At 36.9% G+C, this 17,296-nt stretch overlaps 1 protein-coding gene across 1 annotated transcript in view; it reads right to left on the bottom strand.

The window, feature by feature from the left end:
• ELP3 (elongator acetyltransferase complex subunit 3) overlaps window positions 1–17,296 on the bottom strand; it is a 106,840-nt gene that overhangs the window by 49,955 nt on the left and 39,589 nt on the right. Inside the window, exons 9-10 of the mRNA XM_004433537.3 lie at window positions 16,720–16,846; window positions 4,652–4,845 (exon numbers count right to left, since the gene is read on the bottom strand). Of these exons, the coding sequence (XP_004433594.1) occupies window positions 4,652–4,845; window positions 16,720–16,846 (321 nt within the window). The remainder of the gene's footprint in view (window positions 1–4,651; window positions 4,846–16,719; window positions 16,847–17,296) is intronic.

Here is a 17,296-nt window from a genome sequence, read left to right as displayed (position 1 = left end):
TACAATGAGATATCACCTCACGCCCGTCAGAATGGCTATAATTAACAAGACAGGAAACAACATGTGTTGGAGAGGATGTGGAGAGAAGGGAACTCTCATACACTGCTGGTGGGAGTGCAAACTGGTGCAGCCACTATGGAAAACAGTATGGAGATCCCTCAAAAAATCAAGGATAGAACTACCATATGACCCAGCTATTCCACTGCTGGGTATTTATCCAAAGAACTTGAAAACACCAATTTGCAAAGGTACATGCACCCCTGTGTTCATTGCAGCCTTATTCACAATAGCCAAGACTTGGAAGCAACCTAAGTGCCCATCAAGGGACGAATGGATAAAGAAGCTGTGGTATATATACACAATGGAATACTACTCAGCCATAAGAAACGACGAAATCCAGCCATTTGTGACAACATGGATGGACATTGAGGGTATAATGCAAAGTGAAATAAGTCAGAGGGAGAAGGTCAAATACCGTATGATTTCCTTCATTAAGTAGTAGATAATAACAACAATAAACAAATACATAGGGACAGAGATTGGATTGGTGGTTACCAGAGGGGAAGGGAGGGGAGGAGGGTGAAAGGGATAATTCGGTACATGTGTGTGGTGATGGGTTGTAATTAGTATTTTGGTGGTGAACATGATGTAGTCCATGCAGAAATAGAAGTACAATGATGTACACCTGAAATTTTTACAATGTTATAAACCAATGTTACAGCAATAAACAAAAAATTAAAAAAAAAAAAAAATTAAACTGTTAAAAAAAAAAAAAAAAAGAAAACTATGGTGTCTATGGCTGTAAAATTTCTGTCTATTCTGTGATATTTGTTGCCATGCTCTGCTGCTGGGAAATATAATCTTCACTGTTCTCTGGTTGCCCTGCAGTGTAAGCACCTGACATTAAGCCTTCTGATTGTAGTATAAGTGCTTGACATTACTTTTTTGATTGCTGAGGAACCCATTTCAAAAGACATCCATCCTGAATAAACATATTGCCAGCAGTATGACACAGCTACCAGCAAAACATCCAGATAAGGAATTAGGCTGCCCACCCATGAAGTTTCCTCTTTGAGAAAGCCCTGGTGACCTAGATAACTGACCATTTGAGTGACCCTATTTCTCCTTTCCTACACCTTAATTCCCATTCTTATGCTTTAAATTAGCCAATAAAGAATGAACCCACAAAACCCTAGACACTCCATCTTCAGATCCTAATAAGGGCAGAACCCTAGGTTCATGCTCCCACTCCCCTCCCCCTCACCGTGTGCCCCTTGGGCTTATTATTCCAAGACCTGTGAGTAATAAATCTTGTTCCTCAAACTTCCCTGATAGTTTTTGCTGAAGTGCATTCTGCAATCACGATAAGAAGCCTAAGGGCCGGTCCAGCCACAACATTGGCCCCCATGGGGGAAATGTGTCAGGGGCTCACTAGCAGTAATAGGGGCAAGGTGAGTGCCTCCTAGCTGACAGCATCACTATCAATGGGTTGAGACCTTGAGACCAACACAACAGTGATATTTGTTGCCATGCTCTGCTGCTGGGAAGTAGCATCTTCACTTCTCTGTGTTCCCAAGTCAGTTAAACACAAATGATCTTTTTCTTTTGTCGTTGTTAATACTACTTATTACATCTTTGTTTTCTATTGTATTAATTTAAATTTCTTGAAATAATCTCCAAGTTAGAGAAAAGTCCCAAGTGCAGTACCAATAACTATTTCCTGAACTATTTGAAAGTAAATTGGGAACAAGATGTCCCAACAGCCCCAGAATACTTGAACTATTTCCTACAACACGGATATTCTCTAACATAACCATAACACAACCATCTAAACCAGGGAATTAACATTGCTGCTTTCCTATTGTCTCATCCTAGGCTCCATTCCAGCTTTACCAGTGTCGCAATAATGTCCTTGCTAGCCGAAGGATCCAGTCAGAAACTTGTATTGTATTTAGTTATCACGTCTCTTTTGTCCTTTCAAAATGGAAACCTTTCCTTGATCCTCATACTTTTTAAGATTACAGACCAGTTATTTTTATAGAATGTTCCTCAATTTGGGTTTGTCTGATGTTTCCTCATGATTAAATTCAGATAACGGAGTTTTGGTTGAGTAACATAGAAGTATGCTGTGTTTTCAATATGTACAATCTGAATTAGTGAATATTAAAAAATTGCCCCTAAAGGAAATACAGTGTTAGATTCCTGTGAGCCTCTGGTCACAACATTTTCATCAACCAATCAATACATAACCTTGTTTTACACGTGCTTCTGTTTAAGGACACCTTTTATACATATTGTTGATTCATTAACACTGAACTCACTGGCAACAGTGCTATAACTCAAGCCTCAATGAAGCTTATTTAACACATGTATCTTCTCCATAAGGCACATTATAGCCTTCTTGCTCTTAGAAATACTACACAAAACTTTAGTACTATGCTTAAGGGCCAGTTTAAACAGTGAAATCAACAACAAACAGCACAAAAATGTAAAAAAAAAAAAAAATGGCACAGTGAAAAGGACACACACATTATATTTATTATTATTTACTACATTTACAATTATTTCTATATCTACCTATATGTTGAAAACCATGAGTTCACACCAATATCTCCTATTCCAAAACACCACATGGTACATTCTTTTTTTGGTGAGGAAGATTGGCCCTGAGCTAACATCTGTGCTAATCTTCCCCTATTTTCTATGTGGGACGCTGCCACAGCATGGCTAGATGAGCAGTGTGTAGGTCCATGCCCGGGATCCAAACCTGTGAACCCCAGGTTCGGATCAAAGTCAAGTGTGCGAACTTAACCGCTACGCCACCAGGCCAGCCCCCGCAGGGTACATTCTAATTTTCTCCTTTTTCACATTTGTAATTCCCTTCTCAGATAACAAAGAACCTAGCTCCCATTATCCTTAATATTATCTACTTATTACATCAACCCCCTGCAAGTAACCAATCTTTTGTTGCTGTCCTCCTCTCTACATGCCCTCAGAGACATCCTCCCCACCCTGCTCAGCTCTGACATCCTGTGCCAGATCAGCCTTCTGCGAGAATGCCCTTTTTATCACATTCGGGCTATAACAGCCTGCACCACACCACTGCCTCCTCCACAAGAACACCCTTCTCACCCTGCTCTGGGCCCTGTGGCTCCCTACTTCTCCCGCGTGGATGCCTGCATTGTCCAGCATCTTCTAATGGTTTTTGGACTGGATTGTTCCAGAAGGGTTGAAAAAGAAGGGGAAGGACAATGCAAACAATTCTAGACAGCTGAATTTTCTATTCAATATCTCCTTAGTATTTTTAAGCGTATTTTAAAAAACAGAGATCACATAGGCAATTTAGAGCCTTAAGTTGGGCCAATACAGTCAGCCCTCAATATCTGTAGGTTCCGCATCCATAGAGTCAATCAACTGCCAATTAAAAAGGCCTACGATGGTTGCGCCTGTACTGAAAGGTACAGACTTTTTTTTCTTGTCACTATTCCCTAAACAATAGAGTATAACAACTATTTACACAGCATTTACGCTATATTAGGTATTATAAGTAATTTAGATATGATTTAAAGTATACAGGAGGATGTGTGTAGATTTATGCAAATACTACGCCATTTATATAAGGGACTTGAGCATCCTCGGAGTTTGGTATCTGCGAGGGTCCGGGAACCAATCCCCTGTGGACACCAAGGGACAACTGTAATTTAAAAACATTTAAGAAATCAATATGTTGTGGCAGAAGTACGGTGTAAACATCCTTCAACTTTTAAGCAAATTCATTATTTTATATCCTTGATAATTTTCATTTAGTTGATAATTCTGCTTGTTTTCAGTATTCATTGTTTTATATTAGTAATACAATTTTTGTGCTCAGTGGAGTAGTAGTCACAGCAGTTTATTATACATGCATTTGCTAGTCACATTTTGGCCTTGTATTTGTAATACTGGATTCTGGGCAGTTTTTGGCAGAGTGGTGGGAATGTGCCTTAATGGCCGCAAATACAGGAATTGCTTTGTTAGGGTTGTAGATAGACAGGTAACTTTTTGGCTTTTAAAAATTTTCTTCAATGTTATATTACGTTTCTAGTAAAAAAAATAAATAAATAAAAGGCCCAGGATTGCAAATGAGATCTTGGTTTCTCTCTCCTAGGAAAAACATGGTTAGGATGATTTCCTTCATGCTATTAGGAATATGTCACTCTTTCTCCACATTCACATTAATATCTATAAAGAATGATTGTTGCTACTCTTCCTTTTTTCTTCAGAGGCTCTAGAACAGTAGGACACATGGCTCCACTTTCTCCTCCCATACTCACTACTGTATCTAGATTGAAGTAGACCTGGAAAAGGAAATCCTGATCTAGGATCATAAGCTCCTGGAACAAAGGACCATGCCTATTTACCATCATCACTCCATTTCCTGGCTCACGAATGAATGGAGAAATAAATACATGAATAAAAATGATACTGGCAAAGTGGCTTGGACATGCTATCTTTTCATTTCCATTCCTCTCTATTTACAGACAGAATTCCAGCTGTCCCACTTTTAATTAAAAAAAATCAAAGCCCTCAATATGAAATCAGACTATTCTCATTAGAAATTGTAAACAGATAGACTAGTCACTGATTATTTCTGGCATAAAAGATACACTACCTCTGCACTCGGTACACTCGAGTCCAAGGAGGCACAAGGGCAAGGATCCGAGCCACCAATTCGATCAGGTCACTAGGAGAGTAACTCTTATATCTTCCTGATTTCCACAGCTCATAAAGCCCAGTTCCACGAATCACCAGGGTAGGGTAGAGTTTCAAACCATCAGGACGAAAAGCAGGGTTCTCAAAAAACTCCTGTGAATACAGAACAGAAAATTACTTCTCCATTACTTATGTAGAGATTACTTATGGTGAAGTTTCAATCCTGAGCCAGCTTCTCTCACACAACTACTTGGTGCTTAGACTGCCTTTCCTTTCCTCCATCAAGGGAGGGGATGCAGAGAGAACAGAAACTTGTTTTTATAGTCTCACTGGAGCAAAGCACGTGTGTGCTGGGTTACAAAGCCCTCGCTAATCCAGCCCCTGTCTGTTGCTGCAATCTCATCAAATGTCACCCTTACCACCTAGCCTTTCTGCCTTTGCAAAGGCAATTTCTTCTGCTTGGAAACTTGATCAACTTTTCTTCATCTGGCTAATCTTCAGGTCTCAGCTTGATCGCCAATTCTTCAGAGAGGCCTTCCTGACCTTCAAATACAAGTTACCTCACTCAAAGAAAAAAATCCTATTGAATTTTATATTACTGCTTTCTTAACATCATCATACTGACAATTTACTCAATGTCTGCCTTCATCCCTAGGCTGTATCCTCCCATTTAATAATAATATATATTTAATTGTTTAAACTTTTAAGAAGTTGTGACAGAGATTACCATTTGGCCTGTAAAACCTAAAACGTTTACTATATGAAAACTATGCCCATCTTTGGATAGGACCATTTTGTCCTCAGGCCAACTGGCACCATTCCTAACCCGGGATACACACTGTCCATTTGTTATCTGGACACTGAGCAATATATCTAATTCATCTACTTTGACATAGTCATTTCCTGTACTATATCATCCCAGCTGGCTGCCTTATTTCTTTATTTGGGGTGTAGCAAGGAGACACCACGGGTTCTCCTTTCCATGACTTTGCACTGCTAATTTGCTCTTATCTTGATTTTGCATGACATGTGATGGAGGAATGAAGGTGGACTCATATAGTTTCTTCTCACCCCCACCCTGGCATTAGTATCTATACGGCCAACAGTACTATATCTTGTGAACTGTAAAAATGCTTTTTATCTTGTGCTACATTATTCTTGCAGATCTTTCCACTGTTTAATTTTCTTTTCAAAGAAATGTAACTATAGACTTTTCAATCTCTCTCATTGATTTCTATCATATTTTTAAATGCTGTACTCTGTGTGCACCATTTGGTCTTAGGGATATTCCTCTGTAATTATATGTAATTTTCCCTGTAACATTTACATATTAAAGATTCTTCAGGTCTTTAATAAATATTCTGCAGCCATCCACAAAGAGCATGTATGCAAGTCATTCTCTACCTAGTCTGAATCCATACTGGAACACAGGATTTCAGAAAAGTACTTCTGGTACTTGTATAATAAATTTAGGAGACATATGGGCTGATATACTCCTTTTATAAGAATGATGACAGATGGAATTGGTTCTAGATTTCTGGTTAAACATGGAGAATTAAAATGTGTTTATTTCTGTTCCCTCCAAAACCATACTAAAATAACAAGAAATAATTTTTTAAAAAGTACAAACTCAGAAGAACAAAGACAACATCAGAGGAGATAGGAGGGGGACAAGTGATGGCAATAAATGTTTTGAAGACAGAAAATAGATGGAAGATTGGTAAATGACTTTGCAAGTGAAGAAAACTGCAAAAGGGGATACCAATGAAAGGCCAGCTCAGGCCCACCCAAGTCCCAGAAAGGCTCATGGATCAGAAGTACCAGGAACTGGGCAGGAAGGAAGAGAGCACTGGATCAAAATCTGTACACGGAGGGGTTTATCTCTTATTCTTTAACTCTTCCTACAGGCGGCCAGCTACATGTTTGTTCTCTGGAGAAACTGGAAAGCCACTAGACTCTGAGATACCAGGTACAAAGGAAGGCCTGTGAAGATCAAGGCCGAAAACAGGAAGATTAAGTGAAAGCTAGCACACTGACTGGTGGACTCCATGCCCTCCTCCTCGGACGCCAGCAGTCAATTTTCTGTGACCTACGCACACCACCCACTCCCAAGCAGGAAGTTGGAGAGTTCGTCTCTGGATTAATCAAACGGCTCAAAATAAGAGTTCAAGATACTGACCTCTGGGAATCCCTTAAAGAAAGGAGAGCTTATTACATGAGCATCCTTCAGTGAGGCACACCCAGCAGCTAGCCACACAGAGTTTGCAATCTTGTTTTTCCGTCCCTCACTTTTAAAGTATGACCATTTGGCTAATGATCACCAGAAACCTGGGGAAAGCCTAGACTATGAAGGGCAGACCAAAACAAAAAGAAAAAAAGGAACTTGGAGGAAACAGAGGCATTGAATAAAGGAAAATGAAAACAAAAAAACCCAACTATAATTAATTCCTTCAGAAGGATAAGAAAAGATATATTACATTCATAAAACAAGAAGAGAATGCTAGAGAAAATTGAACAACCATAATATAAGAAAGAACTCTTGGAAATTAAAACTATAACAAGAATAAAACATTTAATAGAAAGGTTGGAAGATAAAGGTGAGAAAATAATAAGAAAGCAGAAAAAAAAGATGAAAAACAGAAAAGATAAGAATATTAGATGATCAACCTGGGAGATCCAATATTTGCTTAATAGAAGGTTTAGAAAGAGACTATAGAAAATAAAATGGAAAAAATTATCCAGTAGCGTAAGAAAATTTCCCAGATGACAGGGTCCTTCAATATCTAACACAATTAATTAAAAAGACTCGGCCAAGATGCACCATTGTGAAATTTCACAATAAATGGGATAAAGAGAATTTCCTAAAATATTCCAGAGTGGAAAAAAAACCAGGTTATATATATTATAGGATTAAGGAACAAGGAACATAGGATTAGGAATAAGAACAATATTATGCTCCTCAATGGCAGTGCTAAAAACTACAAGACAATGGTGCAATACCTTAAAAAAATCTGAAGGAAAATAATTTTATAGAATTCTGTAAGTGTGATGGTAGAATAGAGACATTTTTGAGCTTGCAAAAGGCGTACTTCCCATGATGAATCCTTTCTTAGGAAACTGCTAGAGAATGTGCTTTAGTAAAGGAATACACCAGCAAAAGGCATTAACTTGGGATCTAGAAAACAAAAGATCCAATCCAGGAGCAGTGAAAAGAAGCTCCCAAGGAGAACACCAGTGAACTAGGCACAGAGAACTGTCAGCCCACTTTAGACCTGGAAGATAGGACCGCCACGAGTTACGTTTCTAGCCATAAAAAGGAACTGATAGAATATCTGATAAGGTAGGCCACTGAAAGAGAGGCTTTAACATTGAGAGGTACATCTGAAAGTTACAGGTACATAGCGAACTAAGCAACTAAAAAAATAAGACAATTGTTAACTCTAGAAAAAACAAAAGATCATTCAAAAAAAGAATGTTAGTATATACTTGACTCCATGTGAATAATAATTTATATAAAAACTATAATATAAACAGTGACTACTAATTTAAATAAAATAGTGATATAACAACATTGGAAGAATGAGAGAAGAACATAAAAGAATTAACTCTTCAATTACCATAACAGTAAAACAAGAGAATCTATCTAAAACTGATAGTCAGGAAAAAGCAATCCAAGAATAGCAGTAAGAAATACAGAGGTAAATACCAGGAAAAAACCCCCAGCTATAACAACTGAAAGTGGCAAGGACCTCTGTTTTGATATGACCCCTTTAGGACATATTGGATTTTCAAATATTATTTGATAATGATTTTAATTATTTAAATTAACTTTATCTTATAAAAGTTATTAACAAACATCATTGTGGTGGCAATGTGAATGACAGATTAGAAGGGAACCCAGCTGGTGGCAGCAAGTCAGTTAAGAAGCTGTTTAGATTACTGGTTACCAGAGGGAAAGGGGGTTGGTGGGTGGGCAAAAGGGGTAAAGGGGCACATATATATATGTTGACTGACAAATAATAATGTACAAATGAAATTTCACAATGTTATAAACAAGTATGACCTCAATAAAGAAAAAAAGAAATGGATAAATTCTTAGAATCATACAACCTTCCAAAACTGGATCAAGAAGAAGTAGAGAATTTAATAGACCAATCACCAGTAAGGAGATCGAAACAGTAATCAAAAACCTCCCCCAAAAATGAAAGTCCAGGACCAGACGGCTTCCCTGGTGAATTCCACCCAACATTCAAAGAAGACTTAATACCTATCCTTATCAAACTCTTCCAAAAAATTGAGCAGGGGGGGAAGCTCTCTAACTCATTGCAAGAAGCCAACATTACCCTGATACCAAAACCAGACAAGGACAACACAAAAAAAAGAAAACTACAGGCCAATATCACTGATGAACATCGATGCAAAAATCCTCAACAAAAAACTAGCAAATCGCATACAACAATACATTAAAAAGATTATACACTATGATCAAGTGGGATTTATTCCAGGTATGTAGGGATGGTTCAACATTCGCAAATCAATCAACGTAATACACCACGTTAATAAAATGAAGAATAAAAATCACATAATCATTTCAATAGATGCAGAGAAAGCATTTGACAAGATACAGCATCCATTCCACATCAGATAAAAACTCTGAATAAAATGGGGATAGAAGGAAAGTACCTCAACACAATAAAGGCCATATATGACAAACCCACAGCTAATATCATCCTCAATGGTGAAAAACTGAAAGCTATCCCTCTAAGAACAGGAACCAGACAAGGATGCCCGCTGTCACCACTCCTATTTAACGTAGCACTGGAAGTCCTAGCCAGAGCAATCAGGCAAGAAAAAGAAATAAAAGGGATCCAAATTGGAAAGGAAGAAGTGAAACTGTCACTATGTGCAGATGACATGATTTTATATATAGAAAACCCTAAAGAATCCACCAGAAAACTTTTAGAAGTAATAAACGAATACGGTAAAGTTGCAGGATACAAAATCAATGTACAAAAATCAGTTGCATTTCTATACACTAACAACGAAGTAGCAGAAAGAGAAATTAAGACTACCATCCCATTTACAATTGCAACAAAAAGAATAAAATACCTAGGAATAAACTTAACCAAAGAGGTGAGAGATCTGTACACCGAAAACTATAAAACATTGCTGAAAGAAATTGAAGAAGACACAAAGAAATGGAAAGATATTCCGTGCTCTTGGATTGGAAGAATTAACATAGCTAAGGTGTCCGTACTTCCTAAAGCAATCTATAGATTCAATGCAATCCCTATCAAAGTTCCGACAACATTTTTCACAGAAATAGAACAAAGAACCCTAAAATTTATATAGAACAACAAAAGACCCCGAATAAATAAAGGAATCCTGAGAAAAAAGAAGAAAGCTGGAGGGATCACACTCCCTGATTTCAAAATATACTACAAAGCCATAGTAACCAAAACAGCATGGTACTGGCACAAAAACAGACACACAGATCCATGGAATAGAACCAGAAGCCCAGAAATAAACCCACACATCTATGGACAGCTAATCTTTGACAAAGGAGCCAAGAACACACAATGGAGGAAAGAAAGTCTCTTCAACAAATGGTGTTGGGAAAACTGGATAGCCACATGCAAAAAAATGAAAGTAGACCCTTACCTTACACCATACACAAAAATTAACTCCAAATGGATTCAAGACTTGAATGTAAGACCTGAAACTATGAAAGTTCTAGAAGAAAACATAGACAGTACACTCTTCGACATCGCTCTTAGCAACATCTTTTCAAGCACCATGTCTGACCGGGCAAGAGAAACAATAGAAAAAATAAACAAATGGGACTACATCAAACTAGAAAGCTTCTGCACAGCAAAGGAAACCATCAACAAAACGAAAAGACAACCTAACAATTGGGAGAAGATATTTGCAAACCATACCTCTGATAAGGGGTTAATCTCCAAAATATATAAAGAACTCATGCATCTCAACAACAAAAAAACTAACAACCCAATTAAAAAATGGGCAAAAGACCTGAACAGACATTTCTCCAAAGAAAATATACAGATGGCCAACAGACACGTGAAAAGATGTTCAAAGTCATTAACTATCAGGGAAATGCAAATCAAAACTACAATGAGATATCACCTCACGCCCATCAGAATAGCTATAATTAACAAGACAGGAAACAACATGTGTTGGAGAGGATGTGGAGAGAAGGGAACTCTCCTACACTGCTGGTGGGAGTGCAAACTGGTGCAGCCACTATGGAAAACAGTATGGAGATTCCTCAAAAAATCAAGGATAGAACTACCATATGACCCAGCTATTCCACTGCTGGGTATTTATCCAAAGAACCTGAAAACACCAATGCCTAAAGATACATGCACCCCGGTGTTCATTGCTGCATTATTCACAACAGCCAATACTTGGAAGCAACCTATGTGCCCATCAAGGGACGAATGGATAAAGAAGATGTGGTATATATACACAATGGACTACTACTCAGCCATAAGAAACGATGAAATCCAGCCATTTGTGACAACATGGATGGACATTGAGGGTATTATGCAAAGTGAAATAAGTCAGAGGGAGAAGGTCAAATACCATATGATTTCCTTCATTAAGTAGTAGATAAAACAACAACAAACAAACACATAGAGACATAGACTGGATTGGTGGTTACCAGAGGGGAATGGGGGAGTGGGGAGGGTGAAAAGGATAATTAAGCACAAGTGTGTGGTGATGGGTTGTAATTAGTATTTGGGTGGTGAACATGATGTAATCTATGCAGAAATGGAAGTATAATGATGTACACCTGAAATTTATACAATGTTATAAACCAATGTTACTGCAATAAACAAAAAATTTAAAAAAAAATAAATGAAGACAATGGTAAGATAAAAAAAAAGAAAAAAAGAAGCTGTTTGTGCAGAGGAGCTGACAAAAGCATGAACTGAAGTTGTGGCGGTGGGGATGAAGAGGAGGTGACAGCTTTGAAAGACATTCAGAGGAAGTAACTGACAGGACTTCCTGCTGGATTAGAGTAAGGGTATGAGGGAATAGTAACAGCAGCAGCAGCAAAGATTTATTGAGCACTCACTATGCGCCAGGCATTTTTCTAAGTGTGTTGCATGTACTATTTCAGCTAATCTTCATAACACGTAGATATTATAATTAGCCTCATTTTAGAGATGAGGAAACTGAGGAACAAAGCAGTCAAACAATTTGCTACTAAGTGGTGGGACCAGGATTCAAACTAGGCGCAGCCTGGTTCCAGAGTCCAAATATGCTCTACTTCCTCCTGCATGATTCTTAAATTTCTGGCTTGGGAGATTACGTGGATGATGGGGCCACCAAGTATGACAGGAAATATAAGAGTAGGAGACTACTGGGGGAAAGGATAAATGGGTACATATTGGACGTATTAAGTTTGAAGTACATGTAAGACATCTGGTGCTAGTTGACGAGTATTAAGTAATTGATCTTAGGAGCCTAAGGCTTAAGGTTGGAGAGAAAATGAGTCACTGAGGGGTAAGTGGTAGAGTTACTACAACGAAGAAAGGCAAGCGTGGAGAAGAGAGCAAAAGACAGAATCCACATTAAGTGGTGGGGAGAAAAAAAAAACCTGAGCAGAAAAGAAATAGTCCTAGAAATAAGAAGAGAACCAGGAGGCAGTAGAGTCACAACAGCCAGGGAGATGAGAATTTCAAAATGGAGATAGTCTTTAACAATAACAAATGCTAAGAATGAATAAAATGACAGCAGAGAAGTATCCTTTGGATTTGTAGACTAGGAAGTATTTTATAACATTTGAGAGAAGAGTTTCAGTGAAGGGTAGAAGCCAAACTGTAGCTGATTTGAGGAATGAATGGGAGATTAAAGCAGAGACACTGGAACATTTGTAAAATGATATGGCTACACTAAGGAAGAGGAAGGAAGGGTATCGCTTTTTTTCTTTGTAGGCCTTATAGTACATTTTTACTTTAAAAATATGCATGTATTACTTTGATACAAATAAAAAATAACTAAAAACAGAATGAGGTTTAAAGTTTTATTTCTGTAAGATCCAACTTGACCTGAATTTCAACATCTTTCAGGTCACGCACAGTCATTGACAGTAAAACAGATTTTCCTTTGCCTAGAAAGGAAACACGGAAAGGTGCAATGGAAAGGTGCTTAACCTCGTCGGGCCTTGTTGCCTCACCTGAGGAGGCTACAACAGATGGTCTTTTCTGACCTAATTCTATACTGACCTGCATTCTATGACACTACCTTAAGTAACAAGCCTTTACATTAAAAACAAACAAATAAATAACAACAACAAATGCTTCTAATCATCCCTGCAAACCGTAACTTAATCACAATGGCTTTTGGGAAAAACAGTGCAGTAGGAAAAAAAAGAACTTCTGAGTGTCAAAAGGGTGCCAAAATATTAATGGCCTTTGAAAGATTTCTAGTTACTGATAGGAGATTCTGGAGATAAATATTTCCTCGAGAGAAACAGACATCATTCAAGCATTTTCAGCAACCTGAGCTTGGATATTCAGGAGCAGTCTAGTTTTTAAAAGAATAAAACACCAAAACAACTAAAAGTTATTTTGAGTAATAAATAAGTCCTATCTGAGGATAAGTGGAAAGGGTGAAGTTAATGCTTGTAGGATAAAGTCCTAAGATGTTAAACATTCCCCAGCACAACAAAGACTTTCGGCTTTATAAGAAAAAAAAAAACTTCATTTCAAAAATAAATCTGAGCTCCTGGAAAATATAAGTAAACACTATTTATCACACAGAGCTACAAGCTCCTACCATTAGATAAGAGTGTGAATTTGCAATGAACAGATACAAATGAACAGTTACGCACTTAGTGACCCAGAACTGACCTAAACAACAAGGTGTGAGATCTAAGCCTATTTATAACTAACACACATAGGCACACAACCCCAAAGAAATGGCTGTAACATCTTAGTGGGCTGGGTAGCAGCTTTACGGATCCATGCCAGGCAAGGCTATCTTTTGCACTTATATGAGCAGACCCCTGATTTAACAACCCTTCCTATGGAACAAAACACGTTGAGGGAAATATATCTGTGGGTTGCTAATGATATGACAATAAAATAAAGGGAAAAAAGTTTTTAAAGTGTAAAATATACTGTCTCCTAATTCAGGAAAAGGTTGTGAATTCCAAACACGCCCAAATGAGATTTCCTAAACAAAAACTAGTTTTAAAAGTTATGTAAGCTTTTTATTGAAATATATCTTAGATACAGAAAAGTATACAAATCGTAAGTGTACATCTTGCCAGATTTTTACAAATCATGTAACCAGTACTCAGACACTCAAATCAAGAAAAAGAACATTAACAAAACCTCAGAAGCCCACCTCATGTCTGTTTCTAGTTACAATTCCAACTTAAGTTCTTGAACTTCATATTAATAGAATTATATGTTAGGTAATCTTTTGGATCTGGTTTCCTTTGCTCAATGTTATGTTGGATAGAATCAGCCATGTTGTTGTACGAAGTTGTAATTAATTTATTCTTATTATTTTATAGTATTTCATCATATGACTATATCATAATTTACTTATGCATTCTACTGTTAATGGACATTTGGGTTGTTTCCACTCTGATATCACCAACAGTAATTTGTGACTGTGTCTTCTGGTAAATATACGTGCGCATTTCTGTTGAGTACACATCTAGGAGTAGAACTGCTGAGTCATGGGGTATGCATATGTTCACCTTTAGCAGATACGTCAAACAGTTTTCTAACATGATGGTACCAATTCACACTCCTGCTAGCAGTAAATAAGATTTCCAGTTGCTCCATACTCTTACCAACACTTGATATTGTCTTTTTTCATTTTAGCTATTCTTAGCTATTCTAGTGAGCAGACAGTAGTAATGCACTGTAGTTTTAAATTTCATTTCTTTGAAGATTATTGACTTTGAGAACTCTGAAACAGGTTTATTGGCTATTTGAATATCATATTTATGAAGTGTTTGTTCAAGTTTTTTTACCCATTCTCCTATTGGGGTGCCTACCTTTTTCTTATTGATTTGTAGACATTATTTACTTTAAGGTAATTTATAAGTTAATTTTGCACAGAATTTTTCTCCAGAGAGAAATCAGATTTCTCATTTTAACTCTATTTTTTTATATATTTGCTGGGATGCAGTTAGAAAAGGCATATGGTCTGCTCATATTCCCTGTGGGTTTCTCTGAAAAGAATACAAACAAGCAGATAAATCTGTTTACACGAAGGGTTGTCTTTGCAATATTATTATTAAACTATTCTTTTATTTTGAAGACACTATGGAAAATGAATAGTGAGACTCAGCTATTTGCTATTACTTGAAACATGACATATTTTTTCCAAGGGCAATTAAAGTTATGAATTCTGGGTATACCACTGGTCCACTTAGAAGCTATGCTAAAGAAAAGTATGTTTCAGGTGCCTTTTAGGCTTGGAGTCTGAGTACCTGGCTATGAACTACTGAGAGGAGGATATAAGACTCAAAATCTATTACACAGCCAATATGGGGGAATTAGTAACAGGGACATCTGTGAATTAATGCTATCTTATAAACAGGCCTTCAGTTGTAACTCACTGGCTTAAAAAATAATAATAAACTTTTTAAAACGAAAGAAAGAATTATTAACATCACAAATAAGGCATGGTGAATTCCATTTTTCTAAACAGAGTAAAATAAAAGTATTTTTGTGGATGAAATAACTTGATAAATATTTTCATCCTTTTCTCTAAAAGGATATCCCTAAGACACTTTCCCTAGCTGAGAATCTGAAGAAAAAGTTTTGACCAGTGTCATTTCCCAAGACAAAGCTAACATGGATCAAGCCAAAATGTAATAGACTAAAAACAATACAAAACCAAACCCCAGAGTCAGGTATAAAGGGAAGGAGGGAGAGAGGGAGGAAGGGAGGGAGGAAGGAAAGAGGGAGAGAAGAAGGGAGGGAAGGAGGGGGGAGGGAGGGAGGGAGGGCAGATCTGACAAGAGAAACAAAAGTAAAAGGCCAAAGATAGGTTGGAGAAAATATTTGTAACAAATATAAAAAACAATGAATCCATCATGTCCTCACCTAGAAAGTTCATATAGATTAATATTAAAAATATCCATATCCAATAGAATAATTGGTCAGGACAAAAACATACAATTCCAAAAAGATGCAAGAATTATAATTACTGAATACAAACTTGAAAAATATATTATCAGAATCACAAAATGCAAGTTGAAATGGCACACTTTTATCAAATCAGCAAAGATAAAAATATTATATGCACATATATAAAAAAGTACATAAATAGCAGAAGAGAATTATTTTGGGAAAAAGATAACCCTCTTAAAATGAGTGTAAATTGTTAGAACCCTCTGAAAAGCAACTAAGTAATATGATAAGATTCTTCAAGTGTTTATACATTTACCTGATAATTCTGCTCCAGGGAATTTATCCTAAAGAAATAATCCTAAATACTACAAAAAGTTATAGGCATAAAATTGTCTACCTGCAGTGCTATTTACAATATGAAAAACTGGTAATATCTTCAATTTTAAAAAATTTGGAAGTGGTTGAGCAAAGTATGGCATACTTATTCAATGCAAATTAAGCAGACATTTAAATATGTTAACATTTTAACAGATACCAGGCCGTAAGATGGATAAATACTGTTATAATGTTAAGTGAAAAAGCTATTAAAATAATTACCTATCGTATATGTAAGTGTAAGTTTGTCTGTGTGTATATATGTATAACCCACTTCATCCTCCAAAAAAGCCCAAGCATAAAAAGACCTGGAAAGGAGTATACTAAAATGTTAGGGTTTTATTTGGTGTTGGAGCTGTGACTCCTCTTTGTCTACTGTGTTTCTACTATTCTATCATGAGGATGTATTGGGGAATCCAATAATAATGGGGAAAAATTAACAGTAAATAATCAAAAAGAGCAGAGAGGGTAGAAGTGGCATGCAGAGGCATTCTAAACTAGCCTGGTTTAAGGTAACACTTACTGTAAACTGCTCAATGTCTCTCTCTAGTCCCACATTTGGCAGATCAGGCATCATATGAGCCACAACTTTGAAACCAGAATCCTTGGCCAGGTGAAATGACTCACATACTGCCTTCACGGTGTGGCCCCTAAGGAAAGAAAATTCACCACCTGTTACACAAATAAATGGGGAACAAACTTAACACAAGGAACAGAAGAAAAACAATCTCTGAGACATGTAACAGTAGTTCCACAATGAAGAATAATATGGCTGGGGAAAAAGAAATCTCAGAAAGTCATTTTTATATCTCCAACCCTGAGAAGGCCTGGAAGTAAATAATTTTACTTCCAAGATATTTCTCAGAAATTCCCTTATGCAGCTACTCAAAGTTCTGACAGTAACTGACTGGAGTAACAAGAGTTAATGTATACTAAAATTATTTGGTTTAGCATCATCAGCCAAAACAAGCTTACTAATGTAAATATCTAAGTCTAAAACAAGAATAATAAGCTCAAATCTAAGCAGAAGCAGCATCTTGTTATGCTCTTTTCCTTTAAAAATCTTTTGAAATTATTTGGAGATAGAGAGAGAGAAAGGA

Source organism: Ceratotherium simum, chromosome 12 (assembly GCF_057802395.1).
Source record: "Ceratotherium simum simum isolate JZ-2026a chromosome 12, ASM5780239v1, whole genome shotgun sequence".
Lineage (NCBI taxonomy): Eukaryota > Metazoa > Chordata > Mammalia > Perissodactyla > Rhinocerotidae > Ceratotherium > Ceratotherium simum.
Note: the sequence above shows the minus strand (reverse complement) of the source record. Positions and strands in the feature narration are given on the sequence as shown.